Below are 19338 nucleotides of genomic sequence, written 5' to 3'. Positions count from 1 at the left end.
TCAGACAAGTTCCTTAACTTCTCCGTGCTCCAAATCCTTCTTTTACAAAATAGAGATAATAAAAGTACCTATTCTAGGTTATTGTGAAGGTTAAATGGTTTAATTGACGTAAAGTGCTTAGATCAGTGCTGGGCAAATAGTAGACTCTATGAATGTTAGCTTTGTTGGTATTTATCAAGAATTGCCCTAAGTCCTGGGGATAATGGCAGTTGAGATGGCTAACATTTGGTCTTTATGGAGTTTCTATTTCAGAGGAATAGAAATAAATAAGTAAAACAAATTATGTTTCATTTGTGATAGTTACTATGAAAAAAAAACCCCAGCATGGTTTCTTAATGGGTACAGAGTTTCTGTTTGGGGTAATGAAAATTTTAGAAAATAGACAGTGGCTATTGTTGCACGAATGTAATTAACATCATGGAATAGTTACACTTAAAAATGGTTAAAATGGCAAAAACCAAACCAAACCAAATCTAAAACCGAGCATGCTGTTACCAGAAAAAAAAGGGGGGGGGACCCATTTTACTTATTTATTTATTTTGAAAGATTCTGTTTATTTATTTAGAGAGAGTACAAGAGCAGGGGGAGGGGCAGAGGGAGAAGGGAGAGAGAATCTGAACCAGACTCTGCTCTGAGAATGGAGCCCAATGCGGGGCTCAATCTCATGACCTTGAGATCATGACCTGAGCCCAAATCGAGAGTTAGACATTGAACCGACTGAGCCAGTAAGGCACCCCAGAAGAAAGACCCACTTTAGGCAGAGGGGTCAAGGGGCACTGGATTGAGGTATAAAGGGCAAGAGCTGCCATGTCAAGAGATGGGACAAGCCCCTGTTCACCCAGAGGGACCGTTAGGGCAAAGCCCCACGCCAGGGGTAGGCCTGATGCAGTGGAAGGCAGAAGGAGAGCCAGTCGGCCAGGCTCACAGTGATGGTGGGAACTGATGCTATGGCCCTAAGCAGGGACCTTTTAACTTTGGGAGGAGTTTGTGTTTTATTTTGATGCTAAGTCATTGAAGGCTTTAAGGAGGGCATCTGAGGAAATGGACAGCACAGGGAATGTAGTCACGGGTACCATGATAGTGTCGTTCGGTGACCGATGGGTGCTACACCGGGTGTCATGAGGTGTAGACTTGTCCATTCACTGTGCTGGATGATGGAAACTAACGTAGCATCGTGTGTCGATTATACTTGAATTACAAAAAATAAAGAGAGCATCCATTTGGAGTTTTTGGAAAAATCCACGGGCAGCCCCAGAGACTTCATGAAAGAGGCCGGGTGGCCATGTGGGCATGGCCTGACCGTGGCTGGGACCTGTGCAGTGGCTGTGGGGTGGAGAAAAAGAACGAAGCCAAGGTCCTGGATTCAGAGATGCTGACTCATGGTAACCCTGGCCGTAGGGCCTGATGTATAAACCAGCTGATTCATTTTTAATGAGTTGGTGCAATGACAGGCCAAGTAGATATTGCTTCGCCCGGCGAGGACATTTTCTCGCAGCAGGACGCCCAGATGGCAAGCCATGGGGCCCCTGGAGGGCGAGCCAGGGGAGCCAGCCGGAGCTTGCGCAGCTAAAGAGCATCAGCTGCCGACAGCCTTCTGGACTGGCCTCCGCCACACTGGCCTGACAGGTCTGGTGTGGGCGCCGTCCACATTTACTTCTCTGGCTGACCTTTCTCTCTCTGAATCCTGTGCATTGGGGTTTTCATATGTCCACGCCATCCAATCCGTCTGGCCTTGCTGGCCTCTGCCTCCTGGAACCTCTCCTTCTCCATGCGTTCTGGGCTGGCGCTTCTGAACTCCTGCTTCTCAGACCACTCACCGCTGCGGCTTCTTGGTACTGTTTGTAATTATAGACCCTCTCAGCGTTGTTTTATTGGGTGCATTCCATGTTAAGTGCTCTCTCTAGGTTATGGTCCTGAACCTCTACCACCACGCTCAGAGGGAGGGAGGAGTATCTCCATTTTATAGATGAGATGACTGAGGCTCACAGCATTGAAGTCACTTGCCCACGGTCACAGAGTGAGCCAGTTGGGGGTGCCAGGCTTTGGGTCTGGGTCTGCCTGGCCTAGGTCTGCCAACCCCCCTGCCCTGGTACTCCTGCGAGGAGTCCATGAGAGGCCGGTGTCAAATCCCTGACCGTGGGCCTGGCCCCCAGCAGCATTCCATGATGCGAGTCTTGCCCTTTCTAGCAAAGTAACTTTTGTGACTCTTCCAAGGTGACCTCTTCCACCCCCAGTTCACTCCAACCCGTTCAACCTGCCAGGCCGTTTGGAGCTCACCTTTATAGGCTTCTTGTTCTGAGGTGTCAGGACGTCAAAGCCTCTGTCCTCTGCGTGGGCCTACTTGTTCCCATCTCTAGGCATTTGCCCCCATGGTGACTCAGCCCAAATGCCCTGAGTCTGAATTCCCCCTTTTGGCAAATTTTAACTCGTCCTCACCCCCCCCTTCCCCACTCCCTACCCTATAAGCCCTCCTTTGGGTACTCTGGGTAGTACTCCTGATCGCCAACTCCCCAGAATCTTCTAGAGGCTGAAACGTCCAATGGCAAATCGAAATGGCATCCTGCCTGGGTATTTAACCATTTTCTGGGGGAGCATCATCTCCCCGTGTTGCAGTGAGCTCCAAAGAACCAGGCGCACGTGCTTCCCCTGGGGTCCCCCCAGTGCCCAGCTGGCCAGGCTGCCCAGCTGGCTCCCTCAGTCTCTACTGGTCTGGGCCTGGGCAGAACTGTGCCCATGCGACTGGCTGTGACAGAACCCAAGGCCAGGCTCCTGGTGTGCTGCTCTTGGTGGCCAAGAGAGACCATACTGTTACCCCTGGACTTGTGAAATCAAGAAGAATCTCATCATAGGTTTAAAAAAATAATAATGATGTTATTTTTCTTTTAAATTCATAAAAAATTTTGGGAGGTACCTGGGTGGCACATTCAGTTAGGCATGCAACTCTTGATTTCGGCTCAGGTCGTGGTCTTGGGGTCATGAGATTGAGCCCATGTCAGGCTCTGCGTGCAGTAGGGAGTCTGCTAGAGATTCTTTCTCCCTCTGCCCCTCCCCCCATGCTCAGTCTAGCATGCATGTGCTCTCTCTAGAAATAAATAAATACTTCTTAAATAAAATAAGTCCAGAGGCACGTGGGTGGCTCAGTGGGTTTAGGCCTCTGCCTTTGGCTCAGGTCATGATCCTGGGGTCCTGGGATTGAGCCCCCCATGGGGCTCTCTGCTCAGCGGGGAACCTGCTTCCCTTCCTCTCTCTGCCTGCCACTCTGCCTACTTGTGATCTCTGTCAAATAAAAAAAATCTTTAAAAAAAAAATCTGTAAACATTTTAATTTTAATCTGACTTTACCTCCTCATCCTGTCACACCAATCCCCGTGCATTGGAAGATTTTATTTTTAACCTCTCATTTTTTTAAAATCAAGAAATCTCCAGGTATCGTAGAAAACTTGAGAACCACAGTGAAACAGAAGAAAAAAATAACCTGTACTTGTGCCATCTAGGAACAAACACAATTAGCACTTTATTGAATATTCTGTATTCGAATATATATATATTAATATATATATTAATCAAAGTAAGATCAGTCCGCACAGGCTGCTGTGTGTGGAGCTTTTCATTAAGATATTTCTTTTACGTCATCTTTTTTGATGCTCTAGAAAGGATGAGCCATTATTTCTGTCACCAGGCCCTGACTGCGGGGTTCGTTGGTGGCTCGGGCCACCTTTTTGGCTTCCAGCCTGGTCCTGAGTGCATTTCTCCATCCAGATGGTTCTGTTCAAGTTTGCTTGGGGCAGCAAAGTGCGGTGGGAAGCTTCATGGCCCCAGCGCCTGGATCTGGGGAGTCGGGAGGCTGGGTGAGGAGAGCGGGCAGGAGGGGCCGGGGAAGATCTGTCTGCGGAAAGGACAGTCATTCCAGTCTCTTTGCTCTCCTCCTCTGACCTAGAGGAGAAGAGATTGAATGATCTCAAAGCACTTCCAGCTGGGGTCGATTCCTTGCCTGCAGGCTCTCCCGGAGACCTGGGCACGGGAAGAACTGGGGTATTTATTTACAATTGCTGTCCTGGCTGTTGGATGCAGGTCTGGGGAAGGTTCATCAGAAAATAGGGGCTGACACGAGATGGAAGTGGAGGGGAGAGCGCCCGCGGCAGAGTCTCTGTGCCGCCTGGGCCCATGATGGTCACGTGGAAACTGCTTTTCACAGCAGAACACCTACAGAGTAGTCTGTGGATCCTTTCTAAAAAAAAATTTTTTTTAAGCAAAATTAAGTGGGCATTTATTTTAAGTGTTCTTCTTATAGACCTTATCTGGTATGATGGCTAATATCCTCAGGTACAGGCCTCGGAGAGATCCAGGCCCAGGCAGACAGGTCTCCCTCATTCCCTGTGAGGCCATGACCTCCCCTGGAGCTGCTTCTAGTGCTTTGTGTCCTGGTACAGAGTTGACATCTGGTGTCACGTAAGTGACAGTGAGCCTTTATTTAACTACGACTTTAAGTCAAACCATAAAGTCCGAGGTAATGACATGAGTGGAAAGCATTTGTGGGTGGGGATGAGGCCACGTGACAACGGCCTTCCCTTCCTCCTCATCTTACTTCTTAATAGCAGCATCAGTAACAACAAGCCCTTTTATTTGTGCTGCGAGTTCTGGCTTGCAAAGTGTGACCTGTTCGGGTCAGCTCTTGTGTGGCCTAGCGGGGCCCTCAGGGGCCCCGGCTTTCCGGCCAGTGCCCTTCGCTTGGGGCTGGGCTGGTGCCCCCTGGAATGCTGGGAGAGAAACTGAAGGAGACAGGGGAGTGGAGGGTAAGGGCTTGGAGCCCATGTGTAGTACAAGATAGAGCCAACGTCCGTCTGTCTGTTTGCTCAATAGAGGCCTCCTGTGGAGAATAGGGTTGGAAATGGACCTGCCACATCTAGTCTGGATCTTTCTCATGTAATATAATGGATTTAGAGGGAGGCTCTAGGCTCAGGGGTGAGGGTTCCTGCCCATTTCCCTTTTCCTCACGTTTTAGCTTCAAACTTACTTATTTATCTATCTATTTATTTATTTATTTATTTTGAGGATCCACTCTGACCAGGGTCAGGAATAGCTGCTTTTGCCCCCTTTAAAACAAACAAAAACAAACAAACAAACAAACCCAGTTCATCAGTTAAATATATTTAAAATTAAAGAAGGAATTCCGAAGCCTATAAAGTAAGAAATGAAGTTGCCTTTCTTCGCCCACCCCATGGATCTTCCTCTTTTTCCTCTATCCAGTGCTCAGTTATGAACCTGTCTTAGCAGTTTGGTCAGTGTCGGTGCAGATCTTTCAGCACACGTGTATCAACACCAAGAGGTATTGTTGAGGTGGTTGTTTTGTTAAATATAAAAGCGGGGCCAGGCCATTCTTTCTCCTTGCCTCTCCTTGCAGTTTGCTTATGCCCGCAGACTGGCTGGCCACTAGGGCCCTGATGCTCTGAAATCTCATTTCCTGCTCCAAGGGGAGAAGGGTAAGAGTCTCCTGTCCCAGAGATCATTTCTCTAAGTCCCGTGTTTTTAGGGTGAATCCTAGTGGGGGAAGTGACTGCTCTGTGTGCGGCGGCCCCAAGGCCTGTGTCCAGGTCTCCTGATTTACCTCATCCGGGTTCTGCGCGTTTTAAATAATGTCCTGTCTTATCCATTCTCTCAACATCCCTGTGGCGGTAGCGGTGCGGGCTTGGGGCGTGAAGAGCCTTGCTCAGAGTCAGTGCCCAAAGGGCCCGGAGCCCAGGGCTCTTTTGGTTGAGCGTTTATGGAGCGGCTGCTGTGTGCCCAGGGCTGGGGTTGGAGAGATAGCCTGGCTGAGGGCCTGCCCAGAGCGGGTCACTGACTGTCCTTTGTGCTCCTGGCAGAGTGGGACTCCCTGGAGAGCCTCTCATTGTCCCGAGGAGGGGCCCCATTCCAGGACTGGGCTGAGAGACTGGAGGAGGCCCTAAAAGCTCTGTGGTCACAAGAGTGGGAGGGGGGTCTGTGACTTGGGCTGCCCCTGTAACCCCTGACTTCTGCTCTCTCTCCCCACCCCCACTTCCTCTTTCTCTCCCTCCCCTCCTCCCTCCCTCCTTCCTCTCTCCATGGCTCTTTGTCCATTTGGATCCATCTGGCTCTCTCCGCGTGTGGTTCCTGTCCCCTTCGCTCTGTCCTGTCACACCATCGCTGCCCCTTTCCCGTGTCACGTGCTCTCCTTCATGCTAACGCAGGCGTGCTGGTCACCATGACAACAGAGACGGGCCCTGATTCTGAGGTGAAGAAGGCTCAGGAGGAGGCCCCACAGCAGCCTGAGGCAGCCGCTACTGCGACCACCCCTGTGACCCCAGCAGGCCACAGCGGCCACCCGGAGGCCAACTCCAATGAGAAGCACCCGCCCCAGCAGGATACGCGGCCTGCTGGACAGGTGTGTGTCTAAAAGCCTGGACATCCCTCTCCCTGCCCAGCCGTCATCCAGGGGGCAGTTCTCAGAGCCGTGGGGGGAGCCAAACACAGATTAGTTACTGATCTGTTACATGCTGAGCTCTGTGCTAGGGGTGTTGTGGTCACTTTTATATTTAATTCTCCCAAATGTACAGAGAGTGATATATATATATACATACATATATGCACACATACACACATACATATATATTTATATTTTAATTAAGTTAACACTATTCCTAACATGGGTCTTGAACTCACGACCCTGAGATCAAGAGTCCCATGCTCTGCTGACTGAGCCAGCCAGGCGCCCCTAAGAGAGTGGTATTGATTTCTCCATTTTACACTTGGGGAAACAGCAGCTTAACAGATGAAATGAGTTACCCAAAGTCACATTGTTATACAGTGACAGATGGAAATAAAATCTAGATCTGAATACCAAAACCTGGTTCTTTCCATGTTATTCCTGCCCCCTGAACCTGTCCATTCTAGCCTGGCAAGCCCAGGATGACCCCAAAGCAAAATGCATCCCCCTAAAGGGAAAAGGGACTTGCCGAATCATCTAGCCATCCAATTCACACCTCCCTTCGTTTGGGACAGGCCAAGAGGGCAGGGACTTGGCCAAGGTCATCGAGGGCATTGGTGGCAGTTAGGACTAGCTGGCAAGGCTCTGACCTCCGTTCCCTCTGTGAGATCAGGCCACGAGTTCTCAGCCTCATGCTGGAGCCGTGACAGACTGATAAGGGGGAGACCAGATGGAAACTCTGATAGCTGACACGCTACTTTAGGGAGCCAGGGCAGCTCTGGTTCTGTGGGGTGCTTCCTGCCTGCCAAGGCTGCCCCCCTGAAAAAGTGACCCCTTCCATGAGCCCACCCTATTGCCCATGGAAGCTCTGCTTCTCCTCCTGTGTATACTAACCATAGATGCTGGTCACCCTGGCGTGACCCTGGGGGTCGTGGAGGGTGGTGGCTCTCATTTTGGAGACCATCTTAGCCCCGGCTGCTGTGTCCTTACTGTGTCTTCACGTGGATGAAAGGCTGTGGTCTCAAGCTCACTGACCAGACTTTTCCCCTATTGGACCTACAGAGCCTAGACATGGAGGAGAAGGGCTATGGGGAGGCTGATGGCCTATCGGAGAGGACCACACCCAGTAGAGCCCAGAAATCACCCCAGAAGATTGCCAAGAAGTATAAGAGTGCCATCTGCCGAATCACTCTGCTTGATGCCTCTGAGTACGAGTGTGAGGTGGAGGTAGGGAGCGCCCCCACCGCGGGCCCGGCCCCCAGCTGACGGGCCCCTGAGCCAGCACAGGCTTCTGTGTACTCTCAGCCTGGGCCAAGCCAGAGAGCGTCCATTCTTCATAGAGGCCTGGACTGACCGCGGCATCCTGGAGCGATGACCTGGCCGGCCCTCCTTTGTACAGATGGTGGCCCCGAGGCCCGGAGAGGGCCGTTACGATTGCAAATGGAATTAGATGAGGCACAGGGTTGGCGCCAGGAAAAGGTTTCTCCAGGGGGCGGGCTGTACCTTGGCAAGGAGTCATGATCCAAGGGCTGATCTCTAGCCCAAAAGGCCTGATAGGCTTGGCCCTTCAGTCTCACCTAGCAGACACTGGTGTTTCAACTTGAATTGTTTTTATGTTTTTATTGAGCAGAGGAAGGGGTCTTCCCTTATGAATGCCCCTGTCCAGGGCAGTGGACAAACTGGTCACTTGAGGCTCCCATGGTATGGGGTGCCCCAGGCATAGAAAGGTGGACTCTCTCCCATTGGAAGGACTCCGTCACCCAGGCCATGTGGAAATCCTGGCACAATCCTGTCCCACAATGGTAGAGAGGTCAGACACCTCCTGTCTGCGGTCAGCCCTCTCAGCCCCACATTTGCTGTCTCCCTTTCCTATATAGGCTCGGACTCCTACCCTAGTCCTGAGCTCTCACTCATCCCCTTAGAGGGTCCACCCTGGCACCCTGGTCTGGGCACCATTCCTGGCCCTCTCCAAGTGTATGGAAGGATCCAGAGGGTGGCCTTCCCTGAGAGTTCTGGGAACCACCTCTGTCTCTCCCCGGTGCCCCAGCCTGGTCTTCCGGGATATGACTTGTTTCTAGGACCTGGCAGGTTGAGTCTCTCTTCTCTGCAGGGTTGGTTTGGGTTTGTTGTTGTTTTGTTTTGTTTTGTTTTTAAATTTTTTGGTTCTATAGAAGGATTTCAAGGTGAACGTCTTGCCTACTCCTAGGCAAGACTGAGTGAAATCCAGGGCAGCCCAGCCCGGAGCGCCACTCCTACCTGGGCAGCCCTGGATTTCACTCAGTCTTTATGTCAGGGGAGGGCCAGGGAAGAAGGTCTCACTGTGACTCTGAGTCCTGAGCCCTCCCCTGTCCCCTGCCCACATCCCTCATATTTCAGGTGGCTTTTCTCTCCCTCTTACACCTGAACTTAGACTTGTGGTTTTCTTTTCCTTGAGTCAGAGTTAACCTCCTTAATCTCTGTGAAGGAAGGGGAATCAATTACCCACCACCCGAACTCCCCCAGAGCAGGTCTAAGGTCTAGGAGGGCCCCAGCAGGGCTGGGCAGAGGGTAGTTGGTAAACTGGGCTTTAGTGTCACCCAGGATCTCGTAGGACTCGGAGAGGTAGCTGGCAGGAGGGCTGAGATCCCCTTTAGACACTGGGAGACTCTTAGGGGTTTCAAAGGTCCTGGTGGAGTCTCCCTGCCCCCCCTCCCAGATGTGTCCCAGCCTCACAGCCTCTCTGCTCCCCTCTTCAGAAACATGGCCGGGGCCAGGTGCTATTTGACCTGGTCTGTGAGCACCTCAACCTCCTGGAGAAGGACTACTTCGGCCTGACCTTCTGTGATGCCGACAGCCAGAAGGTATCTGTGCTGGGGTGGGGCAGGGCTGGCAAGAGACGCCTGCTGTCGGGGACACCTCTTGTCTTAGGCCTCCCTAGTCCTGACCACACCCTGTGCTTTCTGTCGGTCCTCAGATCCTCATTAGGCACCTTCTGTTTGCACATAGCCAAGACTCATCTAGCCCTGTCTGTCTCAGTTCTCTGTCTCTACCGCTCCCACCTAGCCCTTTCTTGGGGACCTGCCAGTCACTCCCCAGATGGGTGCCTGGAGAGCCGAGGCCTGACTTCCTGGGGGAATGAGACACTTACTGCAGCATCTCTTTTCCACCCTTGGGAGGCCCCTGTCTGGGTTTCCTCTTTCCCACCAGTCCCACAGTCGCCCACCCCGCTGACTCACGGCGGTGCCAGACTCAGGGCCCAGGGGCCCAAGCCCTGTGGTGAATCCCAGCCTTATTCCCCCCACTCCCAGTTCCAGAGGGTCCAGACAGCTTGGCCTGAGAAGGGTGTTCCTTGCCTGGGGCTGTTGACAGGCTACTGCGGGATGTCTCTGTCTCATAGCCCTATCTGGCCCTCTCCTCCATCTTCCCTCTAAAGAACCCTGTCTTCTCTTTCAGAACTGGCTGGACCCCTCCAAGGAAATCAAGAAGCAGATCCGGAGTGAGTGGCTGGTTGTGGTTGGGAACGTTGTGGAAAGGAGGGTGGGAGCTCCAGGCTGCACGGCCCCGGTTGTGCTGTTCCCTCTCCCTTGGGGAAGTAATTCAGACCCGTGAGTTCATTTGCTCTGCACAGCAGATCTTGGGGGAAGGCAGGACATTGTTTTATAAATGAAAACCGGAAGCAGAGACAAGAGAAGTGATCATCTAGAGTCACAGAGCAGATTAGCCTGGGAATCGTAGCTGCCTTCAGATCGCAGCTCTAGAAGGGACCTGCAGAATCACCTAGGACAAGGGGACAAATTGATGGCCTGCAAGCAGCCTTGCTCCTGTCCAGGGCGGGTGTAGACATCTGTGATTTCAGACCCTTGGCCCAGCTCAGAAGCCTCATCCACACAGCACTGCAGACCACTGTCCACGGATAGGAGTTAACATGTTAAGGAAAAGCAAGGCCTAGTCCTGGTCTGGGCCATCTTCTGTGTTTAACGATGGGGTGACTGTAGGCCCAGAGAGAGGCAGTTGCTTATCAGAAGTCACAGAGTGAACTATTGGCCGAGCCAGATCGTTAGCTCTGGACTCCCAATACCATCCTGATCTCTTTTCAAGGCCTGGGGTGAAGAGACAACCTGTCCTTTCTGGCCCAGAGAGGAAAGGCATATTGTGAGGGGCGGAGCAGGCGTCTCATGGCAGAAGGGGGGGAGGTAGGTGGCCTCAGCCAGGGGGCATATAGTGGGTGGAGACCTGGAGCCTAGAAGCAGAGATGCCTCTACTGGGAGCCCCTCCCCCTTGGCTCTGCTTGGACTCCCTGGTCCCCAGGGCTGGAAAGCAGAGCCTGTTGCCATGACAGCAGGCAGCTGGGCCCAGGGATGCCAGCTGAATCTCCGGGAGGGGCTGGAGGGCTTCTTCCTGTAGGCTCCTGTCAGTTGAAGACAAAGAGGCAGGCTCGCAGACAGAGCCTGCTCCTCTGGGCCTGACAGGGTCCTAGTCCTGGGCTTCAGGCTGTCCCTAGGTGTCCCAGCCCAGCTGGCAGGCCTTCCTCTCCTGCTTGAAAGGACTGGAGCACACACAGGCAGCTTGAGTGTGCAGTTCGAGGAGGACCAGGAGCTTGGAAAGGAGAAGCGGACGGCAGAAGCCTTCGAGCTCAGCATCTTTCCCCAGAGCAGGGAGTCGGTCCCCCATCTCCGCAGCCCTGGGCGGCACAGCCCGGGTGCGGTGAATGGTTGCTACGCGTGGCCACCTCCAGTCCCAGAGAAGCGGGCCTGCCCCCTTCGGTACAGCCACAGTCTCCGTCCCTACCCCAGGGACTCCTCCCTATTCATCTTTGTTCTGCCTTCTGGGGTCCCCATGGAACAATTTTTTTTTTTTTTAAGATTTTATTTTTTAGTAATCTCTACACCCGACGTGGGGCTCAAACCCACAGCCTGAGGTCCCGAGTCACAAGTGTGTTTCCCTGACTGAGCCTGCTGGGCACCCCACCATTGTTTGCCCTTTTCTTTGTGACAGCTCCTCAGCCTCCTGAAGGAGGCACCACCCTGTGTCCTGGGATTCAGAGCTGGGGACTTTTCCTCCCAAATCTTGGTGCCTGTCCCCTAGGGCACTGGGGGCACCTCTCTGGGCTCTTCTCATTGGCAAGCGGACTAGTGATTCGTGCCTCACAAGGCGGGGGTGCCAGGGACAGCACCTGGGAAGTAGTAGGTGCTCTCCTGAGGTAATCTGGTATGATGCTTGACAGACGGACATGGGAGCCAGACTGCCTGGGTTTCCATCCTGACTCCCAAGACTACTTACCCTTTGGGTTGTTGTGCAGGGTTAATGAGCTATTCTGTGCACAGCACCTAGAATGCTGCCGGCATGTAGCAGCGCCCAGTACGTATTATCTATTATTATTATTACCACTGCCGCTACTATTATTCCTGACACAGGGATTGTTCTCCTTGATGCTGCTTTTTCCAAGGAGTCAGCCGTGGTCAGGAGCCCAGGTTCTGGGGTCAGATGACCAGGGGTTACATCCCCGTTCTCCACCACTGACTAGCTCAGTGATCCCAGGAGGGCAACTTACCCCCTCAGAATCTTCATCTGCGTAAGGAAAAGTTTACCTCAGGATCATCATGAAGATTAAACCCTTCTGTGTACACCTCAAGTTCCTAGCAAGTAAAGTGACCAGCACTTAGTAAGTACTGGAGATGTTACAGCTGAATGGCGAAGGGGATGGTGACCATAGGGACAAGGACGGTAGTGACCACCTGGCTTCTGGCCCTTTCTGACCACGGTCCTGCCCTGGCTGGGCCTTGCAGCCCACCCAGGGATGGTCTGTTCATTGCTCTAGATTGTAGCCTTTCCCCAAGGCCTCCTCTCTCTCCTGCGGTCATCCTTCTCTTGGCCTGCAGAGTTTGTCTCCAGGAAAGCCTCAGCCTTTATTTCTCATACTTTCATTTCCTACTTTATTTCTGGTACCTTCATTTCTTATACTCTTTATTTCTTGTCAGCCCCACACTCTACAGCCCGGGCCTCAGTGTCCTCATCTGCAAAATGGGGGCAATCATCAGACTTACTCCTAGGGTTGTTGCAGAGGTTACTGAAGTAATGTTTGTGATGACCAGTAGGCCTGGCGTGCACCATCGCTTTTCTTTCTTTCCACCTTCTTTCCCCCTGCTATGTCACAAGTCTTTCAGCCTGGGCCTCGGTCTCTTCATCTTTCAAATGGGAATCATATTCCAGGCTTTCTGACTGGATTGTCCCAGAATTACAGATATGAGAAAACGCTGAGGACTTGCCCATGGGCTGGTGCATCTGGGCCATCCACTGGGGTGATGGGGCCTTTCTGATTGTTCTCCTGTCTTCTCCTCTCAGGCAGCCCCTGGAATTTTGCCTTCACAGTCAAGTTCTACCCCCCTGACCCTGCCCAGCTGACAGAAGACATCACAAGGTGAGGGCTGTGGGGCCAGGGGGGTGCTGGCCACGTGACTAGGAATGAGGGCGCCCGGGCCTGGTGAGATAGTACATGTTGGCACTTGTAGACTCAGATGCCCGGCCAGGCCAGGCAGACAGTGTTGACAAAGGAAGGTGACTCAGGGCAGGAGGAAGTGGCGCAAACACCACAGTCAGTGGACCCTCCGCTTCAGAGGCAGGAGGCGTCCCTGGCAGCATCTCATTGACTGGAGTTGAAATTCAAGAGGACATGCGCCATCTCAACAATTGCCGTTCGGCTCCAGCCATCCCTGCCACGTGGGGACTGGGCCCCTTGTTGAAGTGAAGCTGGAGAGTTGAGAGTAAAATCCATCCCTTTAAAACACTGGCCGTGAATTCAGACTTTTTAAAAAAAACATGGTGGAGGCCATCTCTGGATGGGACAAGCCAAACACGTCTAAAGGCTGATGTTCTGAGTGGACCATTTTAAGCTTCGGGGATAAGGAGGGAGTAGAGCGCAGATGGCTTTGCGCGTTGGAATTTGGTCCCATGTGCTGCTCTGTGTACCTGTCAGGCATGTAAAGGTCAGATTAGACATGTGACCTCCCCCTACCCCCATGGTGGCAAGCCTGGGCTGCCGGGATGAACATGGATTGTGTGTACAATCTCACAATGCCTCAGGGCCAGGAAATAACGTGGCTTTAAGAGTGGAAGGAGGTGCAAAGCATTGTCAAGAATGAGAACATCTGGGGGGCTCCTCCTGCCTCTGGAATCAGAATAGGAAGAGGCCTTTATCTAAGCCCCTTCCAAAGAGATAGTCTCACTTCATACTATCTGGGGCTGTGCCATCCTTGTGCTGGGCTCTACACACCACCAACAATAAGACGTGGGCTTGGAGTTACTCTTATAGCAGGGGCCTGAATGTGGGCTGCCTGTTTGTAGGGCCATAGTCACGATGCCCACCCTGGCCTTGGGGGATAATACAGATGTCCCTGGGATAGATCAGATCTGAAGCCTTGGCCTCATTAGTCCTGCCCTAACCCCTAGGGTCACCTTAGAGCCAAGATTCAGCTACAGGGTCTCAACTGCATTGCCAGGAGGGCTGAGAGCTGTAGACTGGCTTAATCCCCATCCCTGTGGTCTTACTCACTGGTATCTCTCCTCTTTGTGCCAGACCCTGGGCATTGGGCTTCTAGGGACACAGGAGAGAAATTAGCCCTGCTTAGTATGGGTGACCTAGGGAATGGGGTGGTAGTAGCAGCTGATTTAGTCAAAAATATTCAGGCCCAAAATAAACTGGTCAGAATGACAAATTGATTGAAATGGAATATTGGTCAGGATGTTTGGCAGTGATTTTCGAATTTTTAGACTTGAACGAATTGCCCTTAAGCCCACACCGGGTGCCTGTGATGTTCCAGCTGCTACTGATTCTGAGCCTACGCCTTGGCCCCAAGCATGCACTGAGGCCACACGTACTTTTTGCCAGAACTTCATGTCATGGAGCAGTAAAAATTACACTGAGTAAAAGGCACTTAAAAGGAAAAGAAATAGGCAATTGGAAACAATGGTGAAACATGGCAAAATGCAAGGAGGCATTATTGGCTGAGAATGAGCTGAAACTTTTTCTTTTTAAATGCAGTAACTGAAAAGGCAACAAAAAGTGGTTTAAAATGGGTCTAAAAATCGTAAAATCATCCAAGTGTGCATAGAGTTATAAAAAATCATATCCTTGTGGTTGGAGATGTTTCTTTTAAAGCAATTTGTTTTTAGACAATTCACTTAGAGCTGGAGGCAAAATTAAAAATTTTGAGAGAATGTTAGTGATCAGGTTTGTCCTAGCTGTGGAATGTGGTGCTGGAGTTGAAATGAATGAGGTCAGGTCATTTGTGCTGATGTGGGAAGGGCACTAGGCAAGTAGCTGGGTGTGGAAAGAGCAAGCTGGAGAGTCGGATGTACTCTTTGATTCCATGTCCCTGTTTAAAACACCCATCAATCAAAACACATGCATTTCTATATGTCCATGGAGGAAAAAGGTCCAGAATGCCACCTGGATAATAGGGGTGACCTCTAGGAGAGGGGACTAGGGCTGAGAATGGACGTTGAGAGGAAATTTAGAATCACCTCTAATGTTTACATTTGTTCCACAATAAGAATATTATGATTAAGAATGCATGACATTGAAAAAAAAAATGGTCAACCGGTAAAGCAGTCCTACTTAGCCTGAAAATGAAATAGAAATTTCAAAGGTTCCCACAGCAGAAAAAAAAAAATCCCTCCAGGTTAGAAATGAACAAATGTTAGAAATTAACAAAATGCTGAAAGGCATGTGACAGGGGACAAAACCGTCTTCTAGGGCACACCCAAATTATCAACGCCAGAAATGCCGGCGTCTAGGAGCGTTCCTATTCTATGAGCTGAGTGTTGGTGGTTTGGTTCTGATGGATGGGAGGGTGACGGTGCTGGGGGTCTCTAGGGTGGGAGTGGGGCCCGTGCCCATGGCCACTGTCCCCTATCTCCAGATACTACCTGTGCCTGCAGCTGCGGGCAGACATCATCACAGGCCGGCTGCCCTGCTCCTTCGTCACACATGCTCTGCTGGGCTCCTACGCCGTGCAGGCTGAGCTGGGCGACTATGATGCCGAGGAGCACGTGGGCAACTATGTCAGCGAGCTCCGCTTCGCCCCCAACCAGACCCGGGAGCTGGAGGAGAGGATCATGGAGCTGCACAAGACGTACAGGTGAGGGGCCTCCCCTGGCTTCTCCGCCATTGGCTAGGGCCCCAGGTGCTGGTCTGGAAGTCTCCCACCTGGCTCTGCCCCTGATTGAAGGTGCTTCTGAGAGCTAGTCATCTCATCCCACTGGGGCTCTATCAGATGGGAATGGTCGTCACTAGCTGTCTTGGTCTTGGTGTAAGACTCAAAAGTTTGCCCTCTGACACCAGGCTGCCTGGGTTCACATTCTTGTCTCTACCACTTTCTAAACAGGGCATCTGGGCGGGTCATTTTGTTTCCTCATCGGTTCACCATGGGAGCTAATAGAATGTGCTTTGGTGCTGTTGGGGGCTATGTGGCACGTGGAACAGAGACATATTTATCATTGCTTTGTGATCTTAGGGGTTGAAGCGTTGATTGTGCAACAGAAAGCTGCTTATTACTGAAGTTAGAAGATGAGTAACCCGATGGGTCATTGTCGGACTGGCTATTTAACTTACCAGCTCCATTTTTCACAGGCATATGTACTGATTTAGATTATCCGTCTGTCTTAACTGTTGGTATTGGGGGCAGGAGGATTCATTGTGCAAGGTGTCTGGCATCCCCGGGTTCCAGGCAGTAGATGCCCCTAACACCCTGTCGGTCATCGTAACCACAAAAATGCCCCCTACCCCATTCCCAAATGCTGTTGTGATGTTGACACCATCCCTGGGCCCGGGGGCGGGGGGGTGCTCCCGTGGAACTAAATGGTCTCTGGGATCCCTTCAAGTGCTTTGGACTCTGAGTCAGGGCCATTATGGGAACCCAACGTGACCAATGACGTAAAGTGTGTCGTAAGCTGTAAAGTGTTGTGCCTGTGAGAGGGGGTGTGGTGACGTTATCCCATTGCTCATGAGGATGGGAGGCCTGAGGAGGGTTGTGTCTGGAGACGAGGACAAAGGCCAGATGTGGCGGGATTGTGTACAGGGGTGAGAGCCTGCTGGGGTGTGACGGAACGCTGGATCCCGAGGGGCAAGTGTGTCTCTCAGAGACTTGCACGCCAACTCGGGTTAGCAATGGCTGCTGTCATACTGTGGTGAGCAGGACACTGAAATCGTTCGGCTGGTCAGCAGTGTCGGCCGGGGCTCGGGAATAGGGAGCAATGGCCTGCCTGCCGTCTGTCATCCTTGCCCTGGGTAGCAAGATGTGGGAGGGATTTGCAAGGGTCCTAAGAACTCAGAGAAAGAAACCCGTGTGTGGGTGGAGAAAGGCTGGTGGCCATCCCTTAGCTTGCTCAGCTCTTTTGACTGAAAGCACATGGACACCTAGTGTCCAGGCATCTCCCATGGCCGCTCGGGGAGGCAGGCAGAGCAGGGGACCCGGAGGCCCAGGGGATATGACCCAGATGGAAGGGAAGAGGTTGGGAAGGAGCACACACTCTCAAGCCAGGTCATCTGGATTCAAGTCCCGATTCTTGCTCTGTGATAGTTGTGTGGCCTGAAGCGAGTGATTCAGCCTCTCCATGCTGGTTTCTCTATAAAGTGGGAAGAATGACAACACCAGCCATAAGGAGCTGTGATGAGGCCTCTGTGAGGTCATGCACGCGAAGTGTCTGGAACAGTGGCCAGCACGCCGTGCTCACTGAAGGTTCTCTGAGGCTAAATGGAAAATGTATAGTTCCCCTGAAGCCAAAGCAAAGAAGGAAAGTGATGAATTACGTAGCTCTCTTGTCAGAAAGGAGAATGCGCACCAGCTCCTTGGGGGGGGATTAAGTGGTTTCGGATATAAAATTCTGAGAAAAATGTCTTCCTTGGGCGATCCTTTCAGAGCCCCTGGGTGATTGTAATGAACCATGGCTTCCACAGCGCCTTCACAGCCACAGGGAAGCAGAATCAATGACTCACGTTGAACTCTGTGGCAGAACGAAGCAGAAATTCCGACTCCCAGCTCATCCCTTGAATACTGCCTGGAGGAGACAAGACTGGACCCGAGCTTTGGCACCAGGAGGGGGTTGGGTGGCTGGAAGCGAGGGCTGACAGCAGAGGGGAAGGACTGCGAGCGGTTTAGCCATATGCCCACTCCAGAGCGTTTGCCTTCCTAGAATCCCAGGTTCTGATCATGGCTGCCTTCAGCCAGTGGGACTTAGGCCTGGGCCTTTTCCATGGCTGCTTATGATCGTGTTCTTTCCTTTAGGGGCATGACTCCAGGAGAAGCAGAAATCCACTTCTTAGAGAATGCCAAGAAGCTCTCCATGTATGGAGTAGACCTACACCATGCCAAGGTACTGCTGGGCCCCGCTGTCCCCCTGGCCTCTGTGGGGGGGGGGAGGGGTCATCCTGTCCCTCATGCTTCAGAGGGCTTGGTGCGCCAGACCCTGTGTTCCCTCCAGCCTGAAGCCTTTCATATTCTTGTTTCTCATTCCTCAGAGTTCCATAACACTTTATCTTCCCATGATCTTTATAACGTTTCTATATTCACTATATTATGAACCTGTTTGTACCATCACTAGATTGGGAGCATCATGAGAGAGAGACATAGGCTTTATTTATTTTTTGTTTACCATGATCTAACTTTATTTATTTATTTATCTATTTATTTATTTTGTAAGCCAAGTTTTTTCACATTTAAATTCAATTAACTATAGTGTATTATTAGTTTCAGAGGCAGAGGTCAGTGGTTCATCAGTCTTATATAACGCCCAGTGCTCATCACATCACATGCCCTCCTTAATGTCTGTCACCCAGTTACCCCATCCCCTCACAACCCCCAGTCTGTCTCCTGTGATTAAGAGGGTTTGTCTCCCTCTCTGGTTTCATCCTGTTTTATTTTTCCCTCCCTTCTCCTATGATCCTCTGTTTTGTTTCTTCAGTTCCACATGTGAGTGAGATCTGGTACTTGTCTTTCTCTGACTGACTTATTTCACTTAATTGGCTTATTCAGCATCATAACGTCCAGTTCCATCCACATCATTGCAAATGACAAGATTTCATGTTTTCTCATGGCCAAGTAGCATTACATTGTGTATATAAATACCACATCTTCTTTATCCGTTCATCAAGACAAAGGTTTCAGTTTATGTCTGTGTCCTTAGCACACAGCCCGTGGCCTGGCACCACACAGGTGCCACTAAATGTTTGTCGGTGAATCAGGGATTGAGTGATTGGCAGAATGATCAGATGGGGGCCTGGGTGAATGGCTGACAGAATGAATGAATGAATGAATGAATGAATGATGCCTGTGTAAGATTGGTGGGGGTCCTCCCCAGCACACAGGCTCTGACCCTGATCCTAAGAGGTCATCCAAAAGCAGAGCTCAGGGAGGGATTCGGGGTGCATGGCAGGCATGGCCCCCAGGCCTGCCATTCAAGGGTGTCTTCCTATGCAGGACTCCGAGGGCATCGACATCATGTTAGGGGTCTGTGCCAATGGCCTGCTCATCTACCGGGACCGGCTCAGAATCAACCGCTTCGCCTGGCCCAAGATTCTCAAGATCTCCTATAAGAGAAGTAACTTTTATATCAAGATCCGGCCTGGGGAGGTGAGCCTGCCTTGGGAACCCCTCCTTCTCACTGGAATTGTCTAGAACGGACAGGATCCTGACCGCTGAGCCTGGGTTTTTTCCTACTTAGGTTCCATGGAGAGGGTTGCTAGGTACTGGGTAAGGGGAGAGCACTCCTCTTCTGGGGCTCTCTACATAGACTTCACGCCTTAGCTGTGGGCCTACACACATGCACCACACATGTAACATACACAGACACACAGACGGGAGCACGCATAGAAAGATAACCACATATGTTCAGGTTACACAGATCAGCGATTACCTGTCCATC

At 51.5% G+C, this 19338-nt stretch overlaps 1 protein-coding gene across 17 annotated transcripts in view; it reads left to right on the top strand.

The window, feature by feature from the left end:
• Positions 1–19338, top strand: part of EPB41L1 (erythrocyte membrane protein band 4.1 like 1) — a 123009-nt gene that overhangs the window by 62539 nt on the left and 41132 nt on the right. For 16 of the 17 annotated variants that reach the window (XM_059133338.1, XM_059133335.1, XM_059133333.1 and 13 more), the window contains 8 exons: positions 6206–6399; positions 7504–7668; positions 9177–9281; positions 9874–9916; positions 12763–12838; positions 15339–15557; positions 17703–17790; positions 18894–19046. In XM_059133338.1, the coding sequence (XP_058989321.1) occupies positions 6220–6399; positions 7504–7668; positions 9177–9281; positions 9874–9916; positions 12763–12838; positions 15339–15557; positions 17703–17790; positions 18894–19046 (1029 nt within the window). In that variant the 5' untranslated portion in view covers positions 6206–6219. The remainder of the gene's footprint in view (positions 1–6205; positions 6400–7503; positions 7669–9176; positions 9282–9873; positions 9917–12762; positions 12839–15338; positions 15558–17702; positions 17791–18893; positions 19047–19338) is intronic. The other variant, XM_059133328.1, reaches the window with a different exon arrangement.

The sequence above is a fragment of the Mustela lutreola genome, chromosome 9, assembly GCF_030435805.1.
Source record: "Mustela lutreola isolate mMusLut2 chromosome 9, mMusLut2.pri, whole genome shotgun sequence".
NCBI lineage: Eukaryota > Metazoa > Chordata > Mammalia > Carnivora > Mustelidae > Mustela > Mustela lutreola.
The sequence above is the reverse complement of the archived record's forward strand: the minus strand, read 5'-3'. Positions and strand labels throughout refer to the sequence as shown.